At 35.1% G+C, this 22330-nt stretch overlaps 1 protein-coding gene across 4 annotated transcripts; it reads left to right on the top strand.

The window, feature by feature from the left end:
- The first annotated feature begins 6656 nt into the window (after window positions 1-6656).
- On the top strand, window positions 6657-22149 carry tuft1b (tuftelin 1b). Of its 4 annotated transcripts, XM_067412313.1 has the most exons (12): window positions 6659-6742; window positions 7038-7089; window positions 14979-15032; window positions 15785-15904; window positions 15992-16060; window positions 16250-16339; window positions 17929-18039; window positions 18144-18364; window positions 18731-18836; window positions 19755-19838; window positions 19924-20015; window positions 21363-22149. In XM_067412313.1, the coding sequence occupies exons 4-12, from the start codon at window positions 15872-15874 to the stop codon at window positions 21433-21435; spliced, it is 879 nt and encodes a 292-aa protein (XP_067268414.1). In that variant the 5' UTR covers window positions 6659-6742; window positions 7038-7089; window positions 14979-15032; window positions 15785-15871; the 3' UTR covers window positions 21436-22149. The 4 variants fall into 4 exon arrangements, with proteins under 4 accessions (XP_067268413.1, XP_067268414.1, XP_067268416.1 ...); XM_067412312.1 differs by lacking the exon at window positions 7038-7089 and having other exon boundaries at window positions 6657-6742; XM_067412315.1 differs by lacking the exons at window positions 6659-6742; window positions 7038-7089 and adding an exon at window positions 10822-10865.
- Window positions 22150-22330: the final 181 nt, after the last annotated feature.

Below are 22330 nucleotides of genomic sequence, written 5' to 3'. Positions count from 1 at the left end.
TAATATTACAGCTATTGAGTAGACACCATATTTACATATTAGAAGTAATGCTACGCTTGAACACAGAGACCTCAATACTTGGTACACATAACACAATGACGGTAACATTCGATGGAACATTTTTGAGTGTGATTGTGGCATTTTGAGTAGAAAATGAACTCCAAATGTCACAAAATGGCAAGTTACTAAATCTAACCAAAAAAGCAACGATAAAACAGTGTAAAAATAGCTGGAAAACAGCGAAAAATTGACCTCATTAATTATTCAAGGCCCAGTGCATGATGGGAACACCAGTATCAGAAAAGTTGAGTAGTTTTACTTAATTTTATAATGTTGATATTTACACTTTAATTTCTACAAGCTTAAATTGAGTACTACTAAATAACTTACATTTGTTTTTGTTTTTCTTTAGTATTTACTTCACCATATATATATATATATATATATATATATATATATATATATATATATATATATATATATATATATATACACATATATAAAATATAATATATTTTTATTTTTTTTACAGTGTAGGGTTTGACACCAATGACGCATTGTGTGTAAAACTAGACAATTGATAAACTAAGTGTTTTATAATTAAAGGAAACACAGAACATGTGGATTACTTAATGCATACTGTGACACTCTTAAATGATTTTTGTGTGTAGTGTCACTATTGTACCACTAGATTATCTGTGTAAGTATGCTCAGAGGTGTGCTTATATTTACACACATTTCTACGTACAAGTACAAGTTGGTGAATCCCACATTTTACGTGAAACTGTTCTTACGCACTCACTACGCACAAATTTGTCCGTACGCACCATTGATAAATGAGGGCCCTGGTCCTTTGAGTTATTTCTTTCCCTCAGTGTGTCCAATTTGAGGAACGACCACCCTCCATTTTCACCATCCAGTAAAGATCAAAGTGAGTACAATCAAATTTAGGGCATTGCAAATATGTTAGCCAGTGTATTCTTGTCAATGAAAAGCAACAGTTAAAGGATTAAACCAGTGATGATGCAAATGATGCAAATCAAATTTCTTGTCATTGGCCTGCATTCCTTGCCAGTATATTGGTGATAAGTCATAACTGATTATGGTTAATAATGTGGATGAAAAAAAAAAAACGTTTCCAACATGTGGAAACAACATCCACAACTTAAGCATGTTAAGTCAAATTGAATTGAACTATTTAATTCAAACTATTTCTTACCATGCAAAAAGCAAATGCAAAGTACAGAGTGAGACGTTTACACAAGGCTACAATATAAGGAAAAGTTTTCACAACATAAATGTTTCATCATCTGACATGTTCACTCACACATTCACTGAAATTGATCACTCAAGTTTAACATGTATGAACTGACTTTACTGAGCTTGTGCAGACAAGATTTATTACGTAAATGATGATGATTATGTAACTTTTGTTATTAGAAGGACTTAAGCAGTTGTGCAAATTTCTGAAAGTCAGATTTGTTGTTCAACCAAACTAAAAATTTTAAGTTTAATCAACTTAATTAAGACTTTATTTAATCAACATCAATCAACCCCCCCAACACACACACACACACACACACACACACACACACAAAGGCTGTATTTCAGTGCTTTAAACCTTGTTCGCTGATCCAAGTTTACATGTGAATAATATGAATAATAGCCTAAATTAAATCTGTTAATAATATAAAGTGATTGTGTCTCTTAGAAGATTTAGACTAAACCACTCGATTCAAATGGATTTATTTTAGGATCTTTTTATAAATGTTTTAAAGCATCCGAGTTTGGGTTTAATAGGCTTTCAATCGAAGACAAAAATCTCTCAAATTTCATTAAAAATATCTTAATTTGTAATCAAAGAAAATGTCTCAACCAGGGGCGCATCTGCTACTCACAAAAAAATATATATGGTTGCTCCAGTAGGGGGAACAAAATATCAAGAATGGTTGATGGACCCTGTAAAGCAAGATCCTCTTAAAAAACACCAACAAATATCAGTCCAAACAGGTCTTTATCCGGGCACCCTGAACAAACTATTTTCTACAATTTTGCAATCCTGAAGTCTACTAAACTGTTGATATGTTCAAGTTATTGAACAAACCTAACCAAATGAGCCTCAGTCATGCTAATGGTGACAAAAAAAGCAACACCAACTAAACATTGAATAGATGTTTTATCCTTTAATTCTCAATAACAATTAAACTTAACCCTAACCCCACAGTCTCACTGCAGACTCAGAACCAAATGACATCCTGCTCCCCCTTTCTGGATGTAATGGGTGGAGATTAGTTCGGCTCCACCTCTGTGGATCTAATGGGTGGAGTTATAGGGTTATCGCTAGGGTGTGGTTGGACCATCTAGCTCCACCCATTATGTCTAGCAATGGGGAGTCAACCACTGGCTTTGCAGTGAGCAGCCTCTCTCAAGTTAATTATTCCAGTTCAGGGAATTATGGGTATTTCCCTTAGTCACAATATCATCAATAGATGCAACAAAATGAGGTTTAAAGTGCTAGCCTTTACACAGTAAGAGGAAACTCAAACTGTCTGCTTTAAAGGTATTACCGTTTTTCATTTCATAAATACAATGCATATTAATCCTTTTTTGATAGTAATAGTTATAAGCAAGATGGATTTTTTTTCTGCTTCAAATGGTTTTTCAGAACTGAGAAAGTTCAAACTGAGCATGCTCAGTAGCCTTCCTATGAGTTTTTACCAGCTATTTTCTAGGTTTTCTTTCCGATTAGTGGTTTTTGTAATACCCTTTGGACTTTGCATGTTTCACATTTTTTTTCCGCCTCTTCAATGGACTGTGGTTCTGACAACACTCTGCACATCCCATCGTGCAGTTCTCCAGCCCAGGTCTGCTGCATCTCATGTGCATTATGCTACCTAATAAACTGTTTGCACAACAATTCTCTCTGCATTCACAATTTGTGATTGTTTTAGCAAAGCTGAATTCTCAGCAGTGTCTTCAGTGTCACATGATCCTTCAGAAATCATTATATGCTGATTTCTCAAATGCCAAGAAAACATAAAGACACATTCATCAAGCATACATAGATTGTATGTAAAGTATTTTTTTCTGCTTCATTTGAACATGCATACTTTCAGACACTCCTTTGCAAGGGAAATCATTTCACGTTAGAAGAAATCCCACACTTTACAAGCGTCAATAATACTGCATTAATATTTAATGTTTGCCCTTGATCCTGTCACAGATCCTGTCACAGAACACAGTAATAATCTAGCTATGTTCCATAACCTGCTGAGCTAGACAGCATTTTAAGGCACTTGATGGGTTCATGTAAAACTCGTTTTTGCATTGCACACTGCTCTTTAATTGTTTTTCATTTGTTTTTCTGTAAACGTGCCAGAGGGAACACACTGTGTCCAAAATTGCATATTCCCTATGTGGTAGGTGAAAAACAATATGTGAAGAAAGAAGTATGTCTGAATTCACAGTACTTATGAAAGGGTAGGCAAAAAGTACCCAGACGACCTACTACTTCTGGCGAGATTCTGAAGTGTGAATACGATGGACACTTTAATATCCCAGGCCACGGGAGTGGATCTGTGAATAGCAGTAAAGCAACACAACTAATGCTGGTCACATGGTAATGACAGCATGACCAATGTAGTATGTCCAGATTACATTCATACTATAAAGCAGTGTTTCCCAACCAGGGTGGTAAGGTGTCATTTGGCGAGAGCAGGGGTGGCGTGTAAAAATACATCAAACATTTTTAAATTGCTAAAATGTATAAAAACAACAACAACAACAAAAAACATTTAATATATACCATCAATCTCTGATGTCTTCAATAACAACAGATACCATAAACAAATTCATGATAAAAATACAAATCACAAGAGAGGTTGGTCTAAATTTTGGAGTGGGATTGTGCATTATTTTCATTCCTGTGCTTGCATCCAAAGTGTGGACACATAAAGCTGCCTCTCAAACAGCTTAGAGTGCCGTTTCTTAAACGGTCAAACACAAAAATATTGCCAGAATGTCCATCTTGCTGAGTATTCACATAAACACAATCGGTCATGTCCTAAATGAACGTAAACAGTTCAGAAAGAAAACCCATGTGCAACAGTATTGGATCTGTGTGTCAGGTCTTAAAGTGAAAGGAGCCAAAAAAAACCTGCTGCTGTCCATGTTTTTAATGTTAAATCTGCTGTCCGTAACTTTTTTTGGTTATAAATGATCCAAAATCATTATTTGAGCATGTACATAACCAGCCAGTGTTCAAAACTATCTCCTTACCTTAGCCTGATTCACAATGGTAAGCTTGTAATAATGTTTTATAAATCGGATGGTACTGGTGGGTTTCTGCAGGAAATTCAAGCATGTTGCCGGTTGTCTTTGCGTCATGTCTGTATACATAAAGAACACCCAGTAGGCTATATCGCACGTGAGGCGGATCATTTATAGCCTTTTCTCACAGCAGCTGCAATAATTAAACTTATCATTTTGATGACGGATTGTATGGTATGACAAATTAACATTAGAGATTAGACTAAATCTATAGATAACGCACACTAAATACACAGTCAAGCAATGCTGATGTTGTTAACATTAACAATTTGAGAGATATAACAATAATAATAATTTGCACAGTTTGACATAATCCAAGCTAAGCGAACTTTAGATTTAATCACTATTGGCAGCGCAATTTACTCTAATGCTTTTTTCTCTCAGTCAGAACAAAAGTGGTAGACTTGTTACTTACTTGTTCAGATGACATTTTCCAGTGAAAATTCTTATAATTCCAAGACTACAATTCATGATTCCGAAGTATCCACACCTATGGCAAACATTAGATTAATCAACACTGAGGAGCCATGCCAATGCACAACCCACGTAAAGATGATAATTCCACAAACAACTGCAATTGCAGGTTTCAAACAGAGATGGAGACAAAGAGGCAAAACTTATGGACTGCAGCTTTAATCAAACAACAAAAGACAGAGAAAATCACTCACTGCTCTTGACTGAATAACTTTTGTAACTTCTGTGTTTATCTATATTTAATTTACAATGAAGACTATCCAAGGATATTTTACATATAATTGCTTCAGTTTCTGTAGTATTTCCTCCATGAATAGCCCTGAAAAACTTAAAGCAGTTTAATTAATTTGTATATTTATTCTATTGTGTGTATTGTGCTATCAGTAGTAATTTTATTTGTTCTTATTTTACTGTTAACAATTCTGTTAACAAAAAAAAGTTTGAAATCAAGCTATCTTGTGCAACAAAATTACCTCAAAAACACAAATACATTAAGTAAGCAAACATTTAGGGGAGATAGTTGTGATGGTAATTATGTCATTGGTGTGGTAGATTGGCATGGTAATGTATATGTCAGTGTTAATTGGTCTTGAGGGAATAGATCTGCTATGTTGCTGTTGTAGCAAGTACCGACACTTGCTACTGCCAATTGATTCACGGACATTGCTATGAACATGTAAGACATGCTGCTGCTGCACATAACATACATGATTAACCCCCCAACAATGCAGGAAACAAGAGAAAAGGGCAGAACCCTCTTCAACACAAACATCTACGATCATTTACAGCTGTACAGCCAATTCTAATAAAGCTGTAGTGCAACAGCTGAAAGAAGACTATTGCTATACATTTGTTAAGCAACTTTTTTACTATGCACAGTTGAAAATGGTAGTGGCAGAAATAGACAATACAAGAACAGCTTGTATCGGCAGATATACATATATCTGCACAATGAATGATGTTCAGTTTCTCACACAAACCGATCATTTAGTGTCTTAGGACATCAATGTGTCGTCTAGTCACCTACATCTTGGATGCCCTGGGGGTAATAAACATCAAATTATCATTTTTGGGTCAACTATCCCTTTAAAGACATTTGTCAGGTTTTTGTCCTTAAAACGCTCTTGTGTGTAGGAATAATTTCTTAAACATCTAATCCCAAGCCTCCGTTTCTAATTCCAAAACGTCATCTTAGAGCTAGTAATGCTTGAGTCTTGATAGCAGACTAATACAGTTATTAATGCAGTTATTTGAGGGAGAGAGACTAAGCATATGCCTTTTAGATAAAAAATGAAAGAGTTGTCGGAGCTTGGTGATTGATGTCGGGGGACTGTGGTGTAATTCGTTTATAGCTTTTTATTCTGGCAACATTTAAGCTTCAAAATTCATAAACGTTGTGTGCATCTGTGAAAATGATCTTGGTGGACAAAACATATAGGCCTAAGTATCATAAACCTGTGTTGATCACAGAGCTTGTTTTTTGGGGGGGGGATAAAATGGAAAAATCCTATTGATTTTTTTTTTGTCGAGGGAACCAGCATGATGCTAACTGCCGATTGGCCTACAAAGTGACACTCTATAAATGCCTTTATTAGTCTTGACTGCTGTCCTCACATTATTGTACATGATTTAAACATATTTCAAAAGTGCAATTCATATATTTGTTTACGACTGTTATCATTTATTTCTAATTATTATTATTATAATAATAATTCTTATTATTTCTAGAAGAAAAAGGTTTCTTTGATACATTTGTAGTTGGGTGATCGTCCTGTAGGGAGCGCTGTAGAGTGATGGCTGAGGGAGGCATCAGGGCTGGTCCGCTGGTGATCTCACTCACTCCTGCCTTGTATGGCAAAACACAGCCTTCGCATTAGGTGAGTCACAGAACAACATGCAGTAATCGCAGAGCAGACAGTCTGCATGTGTCTTCAGTAAGGTAAGGCGGAGCGCCTTTTATTCATATTTATGTGTATTGCTGAACGATATTTAGGGTAAACTTCATATGAAGATTTTAAAGAATTTGATTAAATGCTATATCACTTTCTAAATCAACTGGAAATTCCGATGACTGTTGTTTTTCAGTCCTGAGAATAGCAGGTTGTAATAGTTTATTTAAACGCTGTTTACGTTTGGTTTTATGAATTCAAATTATTATTTAATTATCTCTGATATCGAATTATTCCTGGAGAAAAGTTTTTACTTTATTTAAACATTCAACATTATATTTTCAGAATGTCACACAACAATGTTTGTGGCTTTTCTGCGTTCCGTCCTAACCAATAAGTAAGTGTTAGCGTTAGGACACATGGGGAACTTCTGGCAAAACCATTAGTTCCCCATGTAATTATGTTCTTAACATGTGTTTACTGTTGTGTTTAATGTATATTTTAGCCTTATTGTGTGTCTGTGAATTTAATTGCACCAACTTCTAAGCACTAACTACTACTAACTTTATGACTGACCATGTGATATGGTTTGGTGATACTGTATCATATCAGTTGCCATGTAATTTCCTCTGTGTGGGAAATATAACATGCTTACTCATTGGTTTATCTCTCTTTATGCCCATTATCTCCATGCAAACCTTTTGAAACACACTGAGTTTTTACCATATTTGACAGTGCAATACTTTATGATTGTGAGAGGATTTTATTTATATTTACTTAAAGGTTTAGTACTGTATAGCTTAGCCTATACATCAGTTTATATATTTAAAACAATATGAAAATCAAAAGCATATTTCCTTCTTGCAAATTCTACAGATTGTTGTCCAGAGCGCCAAAATTTTTGCATAATTTCACATCACATCTAAAGATGACTTTAGATCTTAGAAATTTGACCCATTCTGACTCGTATTATCTTAGTTCATTGACTTTGCTGACTCACTGAGTTCGGTTAGATAATGTCTTGGCACAAAAGATGCACAGTGGCTCTTGGGGGCAAGATGAGGTCATTTCCCCTCAATCAAAAGGATAAATGAGATTGTTGAAAACCTCACCTATATGGATTTGCACACCTTTCTATGCCCTCAATGATGCATGGCAGGTACTAGCCTTTCAGAATAAGATATGCATGTGTGTGTGAACCCTAGCACTCATCTTTATGTCAATATAAATTCACATGCAAGGAGAATGTCTCTATTTATATTAATATATGTCACATATGTGGAGATTTTGCAGGTGTCTGTCAAAGGCAAGAGGCCAAAACATTTGCCAATAAACACATCTGTTTTCTTTTTTTACATGCATTTGTATGGTTTTGAGGTACTATTCACTTGAAGTATAGCTGGTGATATTTTTATAGAATGATTCAGAATACTTCAAAAGTAGCTCACCCTCATGATGTTCCAAAGCATATTTTCTACTTCTGATATGCAAAACTTTTGATCCTTTAGAAATATGAAAATCATAAAAAGGAATTTGCAACACAAGACCTTTAGGGCATACTTGTTAGCCATGTGCATTGACAGAAACCTCTAAGGAAAATAAACAAAATCATTTGAGTTTCTGAGCACTTGTAAATGATCGGCTTTTGTTGTTTTTGGATCAGTGTCATTACATAAACAGGTCTGTCATTACCAGCAATAAAGTTGCGCAATATAATTCTGAGGAACCATATCAACAGTCCGATTTAACAAAGGCTTAACAAGATTGCCTGAGAAGAGGTTTCATATTAGCATGGGATGATGGCGTGACGCATTTGGCTGACTGTATTTCCACTTGATTGCAGAAGGCTGCTACTGAGCTTTGTAAAATCCACTGAGATCAGCAGATATTCCTGGTTTTTACTGTATGGATGTGCACTTAGCACCTCCTGTAAACTTCTGTTCCGCACCTGAAGGGTGTATGGATATGTGCGTGTGTCTGTACATGTTTGCCAAGTGAAATCTGATATTTTAACTTGTCAAACCTTTAATTATACCAACCACTTCTGTAGACTTCTGAATCATTTATGTATTGCTGCCGCTTAATAGTCGACTCAACGTTAGTCAACTAGAAGAGTCTTAGTCTACCAAATCTTAATTGGTCGTTTAGTCGCATAAAAAAAAAAAATCCACAAGAAGTCATGAAGTCCATGATGGACAGATCGTTAACACTGCTGCCCCCTGTGTCTGGCAAGAAATCCAAATGTCTCTCTATCATTCACCGACCTCAAATATGGCTTATCATTTGAAACTTGCAAGTAGTCATGGCTGCTTGCTATAATGTTAACCTAGATAAATGTGCGCTATTATTTGGCGCATTTGGAGGTGATCACTTGCATTTTTCATGACAACAGCAAAAAGAACTTAAAATACTTTGGTCAATGCATCATTCAAAACTATAAAGGGTCTTCTTTTATTTATGGACACAGCACTTTTTATTTTTGTAAAATAAAGAAAACAAACTGGATTTGCTTTTTGAGTCTCGGTCTTTGATGAAGTGAGTTACAAAAACGTGCGATTAGTCGAATATTCGCTTAAATGAACGACTACTAGTCGTCAAGAAAAATCTTTAGTCGGGGACAGCCATAGATTCAGTCTTTAACTTAATACAGTGGGGCTTTAAAAGTTTGAGAATTCTATTTAGCATTTTTTTTAATTACCATAAATTTTTTCAAATTTGATTTTTTTGTGTTTGTGTAATTCTTAGGAGCCGTTTACAGAACAGTTTTCAAATAAAAACGGAAAACTTTTTATGCGTTTTGGCCGTTTATTTACACAACAACAGCGTTTTGGGGGCCTGTTAACGGAGACTTTTGTGTTTGTGTTTGAAAATGATACCGTTATTGTCTCCATATAAACTACAAAAACACAAATTTGTGAAATCGATGATGTCATGCACATGCATATTACATGTTCAGCCTATAGGCAAAGTTATATCGCCAACTACTGGCCTCGCATAAATAATACAGCATTTTTAGTCATTTTCGCAGATTTGTTTGAACGAGGATTGTTTTGACAACATATCGTCTGTATGCGAAGGACGCAAAGGAAAAACTTTTCTATTTTTAGTGCATTGTTGTTGTGTAAACATACCCTAAAATACTTAATTTAGATTCCCAGATTTTTAGTGTGCTCTCAGACTTTTGGGAGCCCACTGTTTTACCATCCATCTGTTTCTGGTCTGTTAACCATTAATTCTCTCAAGCAGATGTGACAGACATGCTTGTACAAAAATGAACAGCAAGTACATGTATGCTTCTAGCAAATTCCTCAGCATCAGAACTTGAACAGCTCATAAGACAGAATTACCATCTGCACGCAAAGAGCAAAATGAAAAGTCTAAAAAATAAGAAAAGTGTCTCATCTTAGATCTTTTGAGTTTTTTGCAGTGGTCGTATCAATTATATTTGAGATGGGCTCACATTATACTCTCCATTCATACTTCTTGATCTTGTGTTCAGATCAGTGCTTTATCACTTAAAGCATTTACAGTAAACAACTTACAAGCACTAATGCATTGCTCAGTTATAGCCTGGTCATAACTTGTCAATGTTTTCCAAAGCAAACTGCAGTGCTTTCTCCCACATTTTTCTTTTCTATGTCCTAGTTTAAGTAATGGGATACCTCTGGACTGATTTAATGTTGTGAAGGCTACTGGCTGTGGAATGAAGCGTGGAGGTTGGATTCAGTACAGAGTCTGTTTGAAAGTTCATGCTGTTTTCTTTCCCATTCAGAGTTGTAATAAAGTTGAGCTGTCGGTGACATAGAAGCTGGGCAATTAGGCATTGCCGCAATTCCTGGTCAAATACCTGAAACCGCTTATATATGCAAATACGAGCCTGGAATGTTTCAATGTGTAGACCATTCCTACCTTATCAGTCATAAAAGGATGTCAATCTTATGACGCCAAGAACAAACCATTAGGCTACAATTAAAGTGATTATGACTGCAAATGCAAAGTGCTGCATGATAGATGGAAAGCTAATAAGAAGGGTGTGAGAGCTCAAAAAGAGAACATTAAGTCTTAATAGCTTACAGGGTGTGGCAGCACGCCTTTAAAACTTTTTCTGTTTTTTTTTTCCCTAGAATGCACCTTTTTCATGTTGATTGTCAGGCTGCGTGTTTTTCTGTCAAGGTTAGAGTGTTCTTTTTCTAAATTGCTGTGTAGTGTGTGTCAGTTTGCAGATTTCCCCCCAAGGCTGTTGTTCTTTCTCTCCTCTTGCGCACATCCCCTTCGCTTTGCCCGCAAGGATAAAACATCACAGGGCTGATGATTTTTCAGCTCAATATGCATTTCATATGCACACGTGTGCTGCAACAGTGCAAAGCAGGTGAAGGCAGGCTGGTTTACAAACGATAGAAATGAAAGTCCTGTAGAAAATCAAGGCAAGTGACTCCAATGAGTCATGATTCATGATCAAAAAAAAAAAAGAACGGCACACTGCAAAACGTACATAAGCAGTTACAGTGTTGTGCATTAAATTGCATGGAAGCAAAATAAAAGAAAATCACTTATTTTTAATAAATGTAAATTAAACCATAAACATTTTATCAGACAGTTTTTCCCCCAAAGCAAATGCCCCTTGTAAGGTTTAAATATCCAATCGTTCAGTTACAAGATTCTTATATTCTTATACAAAGGTTTTGCTTTCTACACAAAAAATGTCAATTTTTTTGCATATAACCTGTATTTATAGTGTATAGCAAATCAGTGTTGCAGATAACTTGTCACATTTGTGCAATTTCAAATTATTTTAAAAAATAAAATAGTAAAATAACTTTGTATATCATAAATAACTGTTAATATTTTTGAAAAAAGCTCTTATGCTCATCACCGCTACATTTATTGGATTAAAAATTCAGTAAAAACAGTAAGATTGTGAAACATTATTACAATTTGAATATATTGTAAAGGGTTAGTTCACCCCAAAATGAAAATTCTGTCATTAATTACTCACCTTCATGTCGTTTCAAACCTGTTAGACTTCCGTTCTTCTTCAGAACACAAATGAAGATATTTTTGATGACAGAATGCTGTCAGATTTCCTTCCATTGACTGCCATTGTAACTTCCACTTTGACGAAAAATTCATAAAGAGATCGGAAAACTAATTCATATGAATTGAGTGGTTTAGTCCCAATTTTCTGAAGAGAATCGATTGCTTGTTATAATGAACAGATTTAATTTAGGCTTTTATTCACATGTAAACATTGATCAGTGAACATAATTTATTATTAGGCTGCTGTCACTTTAAGACCGGACATACGGATCCATTGTACTGTTACAAAATTACGCTTAACTGTTTACATTCACTTAAAGGTGCCCTAGAATTAAAAATTGAATTTATATTGGCATTGTCAAATAACAAAAGTTCAGTACATGAAAATGACATACAGTGAGTCTCAAACTCCATTGTTTCCTCCTTCTTATATAAATCTCATTTGTTTAAAAGACCTCTGAAGAACAGGCAAATCTCAACATAACACCGACTGTTACATAACAGTCAGGGTGTACACCCCCAATATTTGCATATGCTAGCCCATGATCGAGGCATTACACAAGGGCAGAACGTCTGGATGTGCACAGCTGAATCATCAGACTAGGTAAGCAAGCAAGGAAAACAGCGAAAAATGGCAGATGGAGCAATAATAACTGACATGATCCATGATAACATGATATTTTTAGTGATATTTGTAAACTGTCTTTCTAAATGTTTAGTAAGCATGTTGCTAACGTACTGTTAAATGTGGTTAAAGTTACCATCGTTTCTTACTGTATTCACGGAGACAAGAGCCGTCACTATTTTCATTATTAAACACTTGCAGTCTGTATAATTCATAAACACAACTTCATTCTTTATAAATCTCTCTCTCCAACAGTGTAGCATTAGCCGTTAGCCACGGATCACAGCCTCAATCATTCAGAATCAAATGTAAACATCCAAAAAAATACAATACTCACATAATCTCAAGCATGCATGCAGTATGCATGACGAACACTTTGTAAAGATCCATTTTTAGGGTTATATTAGCTGTGTGAACTTTGTTTATGCACCGTTTAAGGCAAGCGCGAGCTCCGGGGGCGGAGAGCGTGCGATTTAAAGGGACCGCAACCTGAATCGACGCATTTCTAATTATGGCCCAAAATAGGCAGTTAAAAAAATTAATTAAAAAAAATCTGTGGGGTATTTTGAGCTGAAACTTCACAGACACATTCAGGGGACACCTTAGACTTATATTACATCTTGTAAAAAAACATTCAATGGCACCTTTAATACATAACTGACTGTGTTCACGTGAATACTCTCCAAGACCAGCATTTTGACATTATTTTGTGTGTATTTGATTGTTTAAACGCAATAAGCAGCAAAAAATAACTCAGTTTAGTAGTGAGAAGCAGCTTTATGTGTGCACACTTTGGGTGTGAGCACAAAATCTTTGGAAATGAGTAAAATTATGCAAAATACATGCAGTCCCTCACCGAAGTTCAAGTCCTGTAACATCAATAATATACATCTAGAGCAAATTAAACAAATGAGTGAGGGAAGGCGGGTTTGTGTCGGAGAGATGAGAGAGCGAGACAACTTGTGTATCTATTCTGCTGAAAATGTGTATTGGAAGCGTTTCAGATATTTCAGTATCAAAAAATCTATATTTTTGACAACACTACACTGCACTTAGTTTATTATTTCAGATGCCTATAAAACTACAATTGAAAAATGTATGTGTTTATATATATATATATAAAATATAAAAAGGTTTTAATATCGATATGTATATAATCACAACATAACATCATTTCATTAAAAGAAACAATTTATTGTATAATTTCAGCTAGTAGTTATTAGTTATGTCTTTGATTAACCTAACCAGCAGATAATTTACTTTCGTCCTGCAGTGTTATTGCATTCATATTGTTTGTTTAAAATTTATGGTATTTCACACACAGCAGTGAGCCAGACAGCAGTGACACACTAGCATAAGCATGACCCATAGATGCTAATCTACAAACTGTGTTCTTATCTCTTGTACCATTTAAACACAGAGTCAGCTCATACTAACCTGCTAAAGCCACCTACACCTTCTCTATCTGACTACCATACAAGGCTTGCCATCTGTTTACACAGACGCTTTCCAGCTTGCCTCCACCCTTCACTGTTATCTGGTGTAACTGGCAGTGGAATGAATCAGCAGTCTATGCGAGTGATCTCACTCTTATTCAATATCTCTTTCTGCTGTCTGTGGTCACATCCCAGAGGATCAAACCCTTTTCTCCTCCTGTTCTCCTGCATGGACATGTTGACATCTCGGTTAGGTGTAATCACTTCCTCTCTGTTGTACAGAACGGATGTTACTCGGTTGTCTGCAAGAACAAGTTGATTTATTGTAAACCAAAGTTTGAATACATTAATAGACCTTTGTTTTGCGCCTGTAAATGCTTTATCATGATTTCTAAATGGGTTTTGTCATTTTGAAAGGGAAACTGTAGTTTGACTTGTCAAGGCAAGTCACCAATATTTACATAGTGCTTTACACAATACAAAGCAGTTTAACAGTGATAACGAGGAAAGTAACATGATGCAAGCTTCTGTATCTTATAAACCCCAACTAAACAAGCCAACTCAACTAAGCAATTGTACTGAGAATTGCAAAAAATAATGACTGTTTACAAATAGGTTTCCCAAACTCACTAGTTGGACAGATAGTCCCATCCTAAAACTAACAGCATTGGTTGAGCCTTCGTCTCTGTGTCGGGCTGGTTTGGATGCTCGGATAAATTCATCAACATTTTTAATAGCATCATATAGTCATAATGTTTACACTTTTTCAGGAAAATCCACCTACTTATAACGTAATTATACTTGTGTCTACATATTAAGCTAGGATATCAGAAAGCGATTTATCACGGAAAACATTACATCATCTTTAACTCTCCGGATTAACTTCTGAATTATGTAATATAATGATGGTTTTTACATTATTTTTTGAGCTTTCACTTCTCCATTTTTCATTCATGTAGCCTTAAAGAAGGATTTTGGTCTGTCATAGAAATGAAGGTATACATATATTCCCATTATGCTCAGTACATGAGAGATTACATAATTATAATTGGGCTTTTATTGTGTCTAATTCACAGTGTTTTCCTGTGTCTGTAGGAAAATTGTCTCCTAGTCATTTTCTATAATTATCCTTCACACCTTATGTTCTTGGATGTAATTCTTGTCTTTTCTTTGTTCTATTTAACAAAGCGGCATCGGCACTGCACAACTACTTCCGGAATTTGATCGTCAAGACTCTTACAGGTACACACATTTCCTTCCATTTAAGGATAAACAAATGTAAACAGCCATGTATATGTATATGTGTGCTGCATCAACTATAAGGGCACTTTATATCCCTATTAAAAAGAGATTAAAGGGATAGTTCACACAAATATGAAAATTCTGTGATTATTCACTCGCCCTCAAGTTGTTCCAAACCTGTAACAATTTCTTTCTTCTGCTGAACACAAAAGAATAATAACTTTTTTCTTTTGGTTATTTGGTTATATCTTTTTGGTTATAACAATATAATTTTTTGCTACTTTAAATGCCTTTAATGTATAAATGTTATAGTTTTACCTTTGTCTCCAGACAAATACTTTTATTGTGCATCATTTCCAATAAATTTGTATTTTTTTCAAGTTATGCAAAATGTATAATATAATATTATAATATAATTGTTTGACTTTAGGATAAATTACATGCTAGATACAGTATGATATTATCCTTAACAGGACAAATGTTTCAGGTGTTTTATTCCAAAAATTTCCATCATATTTCCATCATAATTTTTACCAAAGAATGCATAATGTGAGATATGGGACAAAATTTACGTTTGTTAGTTCAGAAACAACAAATAAATGTCCACAGGGTCAAAAGTGCACATACAAACACCCAATTATACACCTACTCAAAATCATCCTTTAGAACCCTGTCAGACTCCATGGTTTCTGCACAAAGCAACAACTTAAAAACTAATGTGTTCATGTTGATGTCTTCGTTTTATGTTCCAGCTATTGTAATTAAAGTATCAAATAATTCAACCGGACACAATATAGACCAGAGGATCAACTGTTGGCAAGAAGCAGAAACGTGTCAAGATGTTGACTGATGAGGTTCCACAGGTGCAAGAGGTCAGAGTTTTCACCACCCACTCATTAACCAAAAAAATATGTGTAATTCATTGTAGGTGTTCATAATCTCTATGTGTTTGTCTTCAGGTGAGATACTGCCTGAAGACTCTGAGGGAGCAAATGGCTGCCAGACAAAACAATAACAACAATAATAAGGTACAATATTGACATGTTTACCTGTTCTGATGGATCTCACAAAATCAATGAATTAAATTATACACAATATTAGATGTTTTGAGTAGGTATTCATCATTTCCTCAGTGGCTACAATGTGTATTGCTCGATGTCTTTCAAATTATTTCGCTAAACTGTCTCATTTGTAAAATAATCTGTTTTGTGTCCTAGACTCCACCGAATGGCTTTAAAGTTGACATGGTTGTTAGCAAAGCCAATGGCTCAAATGGTTTTGTGAACGGATCTCACTGTAAAAGTCAGGTAAACTATTTGTCATGCAAAGATAATTCATTTGCACCATTATAAATACACACCTATACAGCAAGAATGTATAGGCTACTGACAAAAGCAAACAAACACTCCCATAGAAAGAGAAAGAAAACCTTCAGTCCACTCAGTGTATCACATTTCAGTTGTTTTGAACAGAATTGAATGCTGTATTGTGAGTAAAAATAGCCCCTTTCCTCCATTAAGGGTATTTATGCTTCAGTCTCAAGTACCTAAAACCTTTCAAACTAAAATGAATAACCACCCTGTTTGAAAATGGATGGAAAATGGGAGTCCTGTTCTCCTGTACGGATTCCCAAATAATAACGTTAATGGACTCAAAGTAACAGATACAGTTCGGCCCTTTTAATGAGGATACGATGATGTTCATAGATAAATAATTTGGCCAATAAAACATGACCGCAACTTGGTTCATTCTTGTTTTCATGTTTATGAGCAGTGAAGTGCTGGGATTTGGGAGCGTATGCACATTAACTTTTTGCTTCTGCCTGTGAAAAGTCACACCCTTGACATGATGCCTTTGGGAGCAGCAATTGCAAAACTTGAGGCTGCTCAGTAAACAACCTGTCATTCTACCTTCAGCTACACACCTACTGCACCTCCCATGCACACGCACTATATTTTTTCCTTATAATCAAAAAATATGAAATTATAAAAATAATTAATACTTATTATTAGTTGTATTTTCTGCAAGCTAGAGTATATATAAAGTATATACTACAAGAATATCCTAAATATACTACATAATTATATGCATATCACCTCCCATGCACACAGAGTATATTTTTACTTATTTTATTTAAAGAGGACCTATTATGCTTTTTTATCTTTCTTAAGTGTGTAATTTTGCTGTTTGAGCATGAAAAAGATCTGCAAAGAGCACATTGTGGTTTTTGTAGTGTTGGGTCTAAATCCTTAACCAAACGAGTTTGACTGGGAGACGTTTGTAAATGTCTTGTCATCTTAATTTTATGTTTTAACTTGTCAGTGTCAGATTCGAGTACAAGTCCACCAGAGTTTGTCTGAGTTAATTTATAATTGAGTCCAAGTACCCCAACTCTAGCTTTTTGGGAGGAGGGGCTTCATAGAGACCGGAACTAAACAGAGTGTTACTGACAGACTGGGAAGAGAGGTGCTGCAATAATGTAAAAATTGGGAAAAAAATATATTTTTTTTGAACATATTTCATCAAAACCTGTTCTAGTAGACGCCAAAAACAAAATCAAGACTTTGTAAAAGGGTATAATAGACCCTCATTATTATTATTATAATTATTATTAGAAATTTGTATAGGATCATATAATAAGTATTTAAAAATATACTATATATCAAACTTAGTGCAGCTGAAAATGATGCTACACATTTTGTCATGTACTATTGTATTCTTTGATCACCATATCCAAATATTATGGTATTTAAAGTATCCAAAATACATATTACCATCCCTTTTCCCTAATATATCTTACTGTAATAGCATGGTACTTCTTGTAAGGTTGACAACGCAAAAGAAATCTATTATATATACAGAAGGAATTGTAAAATGATTTCTCATGTTTGCACAGGGCCAGGAGGATGATGAAAACTGTATAGCCTTGAGAGAAGTCACAAAACATCTGTATACCCGTCTGCAAGAGATGGAGAGGAGACACCAGGAGGAGAAAGAGAGACTACAGGTCAGAAACATAATAAAAAACACTAGAGAAAATAAAGATAACTGTGATGTAATGTGGTTTACCTTTCCTAAACTAAGCACCTTATTTTTTTAAACCTACATTAGGCAGAAAACACTGAATATCAGCGGCGGTTTCTAGAGGAGCATAACCTTCGCATGCAGAAGGCAGAAACCGAGGCAGAGGAACAGAGCAAAAAGGTGGAAGAGATGCAGAAGCTTATGGGTGGTTTGGAGCTGGAAAATGCCACGCTACGAGAAAAATTGGCTGCTAGTGAGGCTGAACTCGAAAAACTGCGAGGACTGAAGAAAATGGATAGTGAGGACAGGTGAGCACCCCCCCCCCCCTTTTTTTTTTTGTTGCTTTTTTTTGCTACTGTTCTTCTATACATAATGCATTGTTCTCATGTTTAACTGTTTCCTTGGCTACGTTAAATATTTTCCACCTGCAATTTAGTAAGCAATAAATTGGCATAATTAGAACTCTGTTAGGTGCACTGGCTGCCATAGAAACCATCCTTCATTGTCACGGCTCTCACATGGAATTCAACCTAATATGACTCATTCTTGTACGTTAAAAGTAGACTCACCTTCTGCGTTGCTAATGCAGTTGTTTCTTTGTTACATACATTTGTTACTAAAAGTGATGTTTGTGAGGGTGTACATGTGAAGCATGAAGGTTTTCTGTACTGCAGGTCTGAACAACTGAAAAAGGAGCTGGCAACTCTGAAGGATAAAAACCATAACTTGGATGACATGCTCAAAAGTCAACAAAGGAAAATCAGAAACATGATTGAACAGGTAATTTCTGCGCATGGGATATTTGGAGAAACACCCCATCACAGACACAAATCATTAAATGGCGTTTGCAAACCATTTTATTAATGTAATGTGATTTACTTTAAAATGAAATAGGATATTCAAGTTCATTTATGAATGTGAGGATAGCAAAATAAAGTAAACTGTGACATATTATGCCCAAAAATTCTTCATACTGTAGACTACCAGTAAAATTGATAAAATTTGGGACCAAACATTATTCAGACACTTTGACCTGACCATGTTTTTCTTAAGTGTTATCTGACATAATTCAGATTTTTCCAGAATCTTCAGAATTTTTTTCTGACGCAGTTTAACTCTAAGATCTTATTATATTTTATTACCATTTTTTTTTTAACTATAGTGAATAAAGGAATTAAATGGAATGGTGAATAAGGAATTAAATGTTTAAGGTGTCTGAATACATTTTGGTTTGACTGTGTATACAATTAACTTATTATTACTTTAAAAAAATATTGTGTGTGTGTGTATATATATATATATATATATATATATATATATACACACAATATTTTTAGAAGATCTTTTGGTGATTCTCAATAACAAACAGGATGTGTTTTATATTGTTTGCTCAGAGATTAGAAGTGAAACTCAACCTCAGACATAAATAAAAGATGCCATCATTTCCCTGCTGATCAGCTTCGGTGCACTTTAGATCTCATGTTACACATAATAGCTTTATCTGTGAACACTGAAATACAAGCAAGAAAAGCATTATGCTTCATAAATCCAGCTCCATTTAATGTCTGTCGTTTTTATACAATTTTTATTTCAATAATAACTCTTGATTAACTTATTACATCTTTCAATACATATAAAATCAGTTTCAGCATGATTACTTCTTGCATTTATTTATGTCCATACTGTACATGTTCACAGGTGCAAAATTCACGAACCGTAATGGAGCAAAGAGACCGACTGATCGGCGACCTCAAAGAGAGGGTGGCTTTCCTTGAAGCTGAGGTCAGTGTCTGTGTTGTTTCAGAGAACCTCTTTATTTTTTTCCTGCCTTTCACTGTGTGACTGTTACATCAAATTTGACCTACAGAGCAGAGAGATGCACGACCGGATGGAGTATTATATGGGCAGCCAAGTGCCTAAACCATATAACTCAGACATGGGGTCCAAGGTTGTCTACAGGTATTGCTTTTTTATAATGTATACATGTAAAGAAATGGGAGGGAAATCTCTTTGTGAAATAAATACTCATTGGCCAAAATTAATGGCACCGTTTTATTCAATACTTTTTGCAAACTCATTTTGCCATGATAACAGTCTTCTCCTGTAATGTCTGATGAGTTTGGAGAACACCTGACAAGAGATCAGAGACCATTCCTCCATACAGAATCGCTTCATCTCTCCAAAGCCCATGTTGATACACTCTCCTCTTCAGTTTTCTATAGGTTTCAGGTCAGGGGACTGGGATGGTCATAGCAGAACCTTAAGTGACACATTTTGGTGTGGATTTTGATGTATGTTTTGGATCATTGTCCTGATGGAAGATCCAGCCACGGGCCAATATAAGATTATAGCAGAGGCTATCAAGTTTTAATTGTTTTGTCTGGTTGTATTTGATAGAATACACAATGTCATGTATCTGAACAAGATGTCCCGAACCTCCAGCAGAAAAATAGGCCCACAACATTAAAGATCCAGCAGAATATTTAATTGTACACATAGGGTGCTTTTTATCCCTGTGTGCACCAAACCCATCTTGTTGGTTTGCTGATAAAAAGCTCTTTTTTAGTTTCATCTGACCACATAACCAGGTCGCATTTGAAATTCCAGTCAAGTCTGACAACAGAATTTGCTGGAGTTTGTTTTTGGATGAGAGCAGAGGATTTTTCTTGAAACCCTCCCAAACAGCTTGTGCTGATGTAGGTGCCCAAAGACTCAGCAATTTTCTGCAATTCTCCAGCTGAATCCTCAAACTCTCCTCCTCGCTGTGCATTAAGACAGTATAGACACAAGTCATCTTCCAGGCAGATTCATAACATTTCCTGTTGATCTGAACTTCTGGGAATTTTCTTTAGCTATTTTCTTACAGCCACTTTCTATTTTGTGAAGCTCAACAATCTTTTGCTGCACATCAGAACTATATTCTGTGGTTTTACTCATTGTGATGGATGATTAAGGGAATTTGGCCTTTGTGTTTCCTCATATTTATGCTCCTGTGGAACAGGAAGCCATGACTGGACAATTTCTTGTGTGCTAAAAATTGTAAACAAGAAAGGGAATATACATCCGATATATTTTACTTATAATAACTTCTAGGGGTACCAATAATTGTGGCCAACATGTATTAGAGAAAAACATTTATTTCATAATGTGATTTACCCCCAGAAAGATTAGATTTTTTGTTGTTGTTTTTTTTGAAAGAATGATGAAATTATAAACAATGCAGATGTATTTTCACAGCCTTCTTTGATGATAATTCTGACCACGACTGTATATATTCAAAAAAGTATTTACCATTTTGCATTATAGCAAACCTCTGACCCCAACAAGCCCAGGAAACAAGTCACTGCCATTCATCAAAGTGGTCGAGATCAAGTCTTAAACAACACGAGAAAAGATGAAGATTACTGATGGAAGAGGAAGAGAGAGAGACTGTGAGTGAGAGACACATTGTGGAAAAAGCAACAATTCCTTCTCTCCCAACGCTTATGCAACATTCATCAGTTTAGCACATATGAGTAGCGCTTATTTTGTATATAATACAATACTTTGTATATAGGACTGTTCTATCTCACATTAATTGAAATATCACATGTATATTGGATTTACAGATCATACACTACATTTACATGCCTTAAGCAACTTAATAGTAGCAGATATTATAAGTTCTGATATTAATATTTCCTAATGATATGCTACTATGTCTGTCATTGTGTATACAATCTGATAATGCAGCCAATTTGAGTAATCTGATTAAGCCAAAAACTATCAGTTTATCCCATATATAATAAAATGCATCTGTGCTAATTATGTATCTGTGTATGTACATACTATATACTGATATACAGCTCTGAATTTAACTACCTTGCAAAGCTGTCTTTTCCCATCAGGAACTGTAATTGTACTGTGTTTTGAAGAACTGTTTTTCTGTTACTGTATTCTTTGCTAGACTCTACCTTTCCATCCATCTCTCATTAAATGTGAAAAATTATGTTACTGTAGATGGAATTGTAGTACTATGCACATTTATCTGGTATTGTATTATAGCTGGTACATGTATTTATCTTAAGGGCTAATAAATAAAAAGTATTTAAGATTGCTCACAATATGTGTAAGTCAATGTTACTTTTACTTTTATAAAAGTGTAGCGATTCTGTTAAATCCATCTCGTTTAGTAGGCTAATTGAAGATATTTGGTGTATTTTAATTGCCACCAGTGGATGGAAGAATATCATCTTGTGTGCACTTACTTTTGGTCATGCAGTTTATCATATCTT

Source organism: Chanodichthys erythropterus, chromosome 15, assembly GCF_024489055.1.
Source record: "Chanodichthys erythropterus isolate Z2021 chromosome 15, ASM2448905v1, whole genome shotgun sequence".
Taxonomy (NCBI): Eukaryota; Metazoa; Chordata; class Actinopteri; order Cypriniformes; family Xenocyprididae; genus Chanodichthys; species Chanodichthys erythropterus.
The sequence above is the reverse complement of the archived record's forward strand: the minus strand, read 5'-3'. Positions and strand labels throughout refer to the sequence as shown.

Excerpts from the sequence above, each read along its gene's own strand:
- tuft1b (XM_067412312.1), top strand. The coding sequence starts at position 15,872 with ATGTTGACTGATGAGGTTCCACAGGTGCAAGAG. Across the intron at positions 15,905-15,991 it reads AGGTTCCACAGGTGCAAGAG|GTGAGATACTGCCTGAAGAC; the intron begins GTCAGAGTTTTC and ends GTTTGTCTTCAG. Across the intron at positions 19,839-19,923 it reads TGGCTTTCCTTGAAGCTGAG|AGCAGAGAGATGCACGACCG; the intron begins GTCAGTGTCTGT and ends TTTGACCTACAG.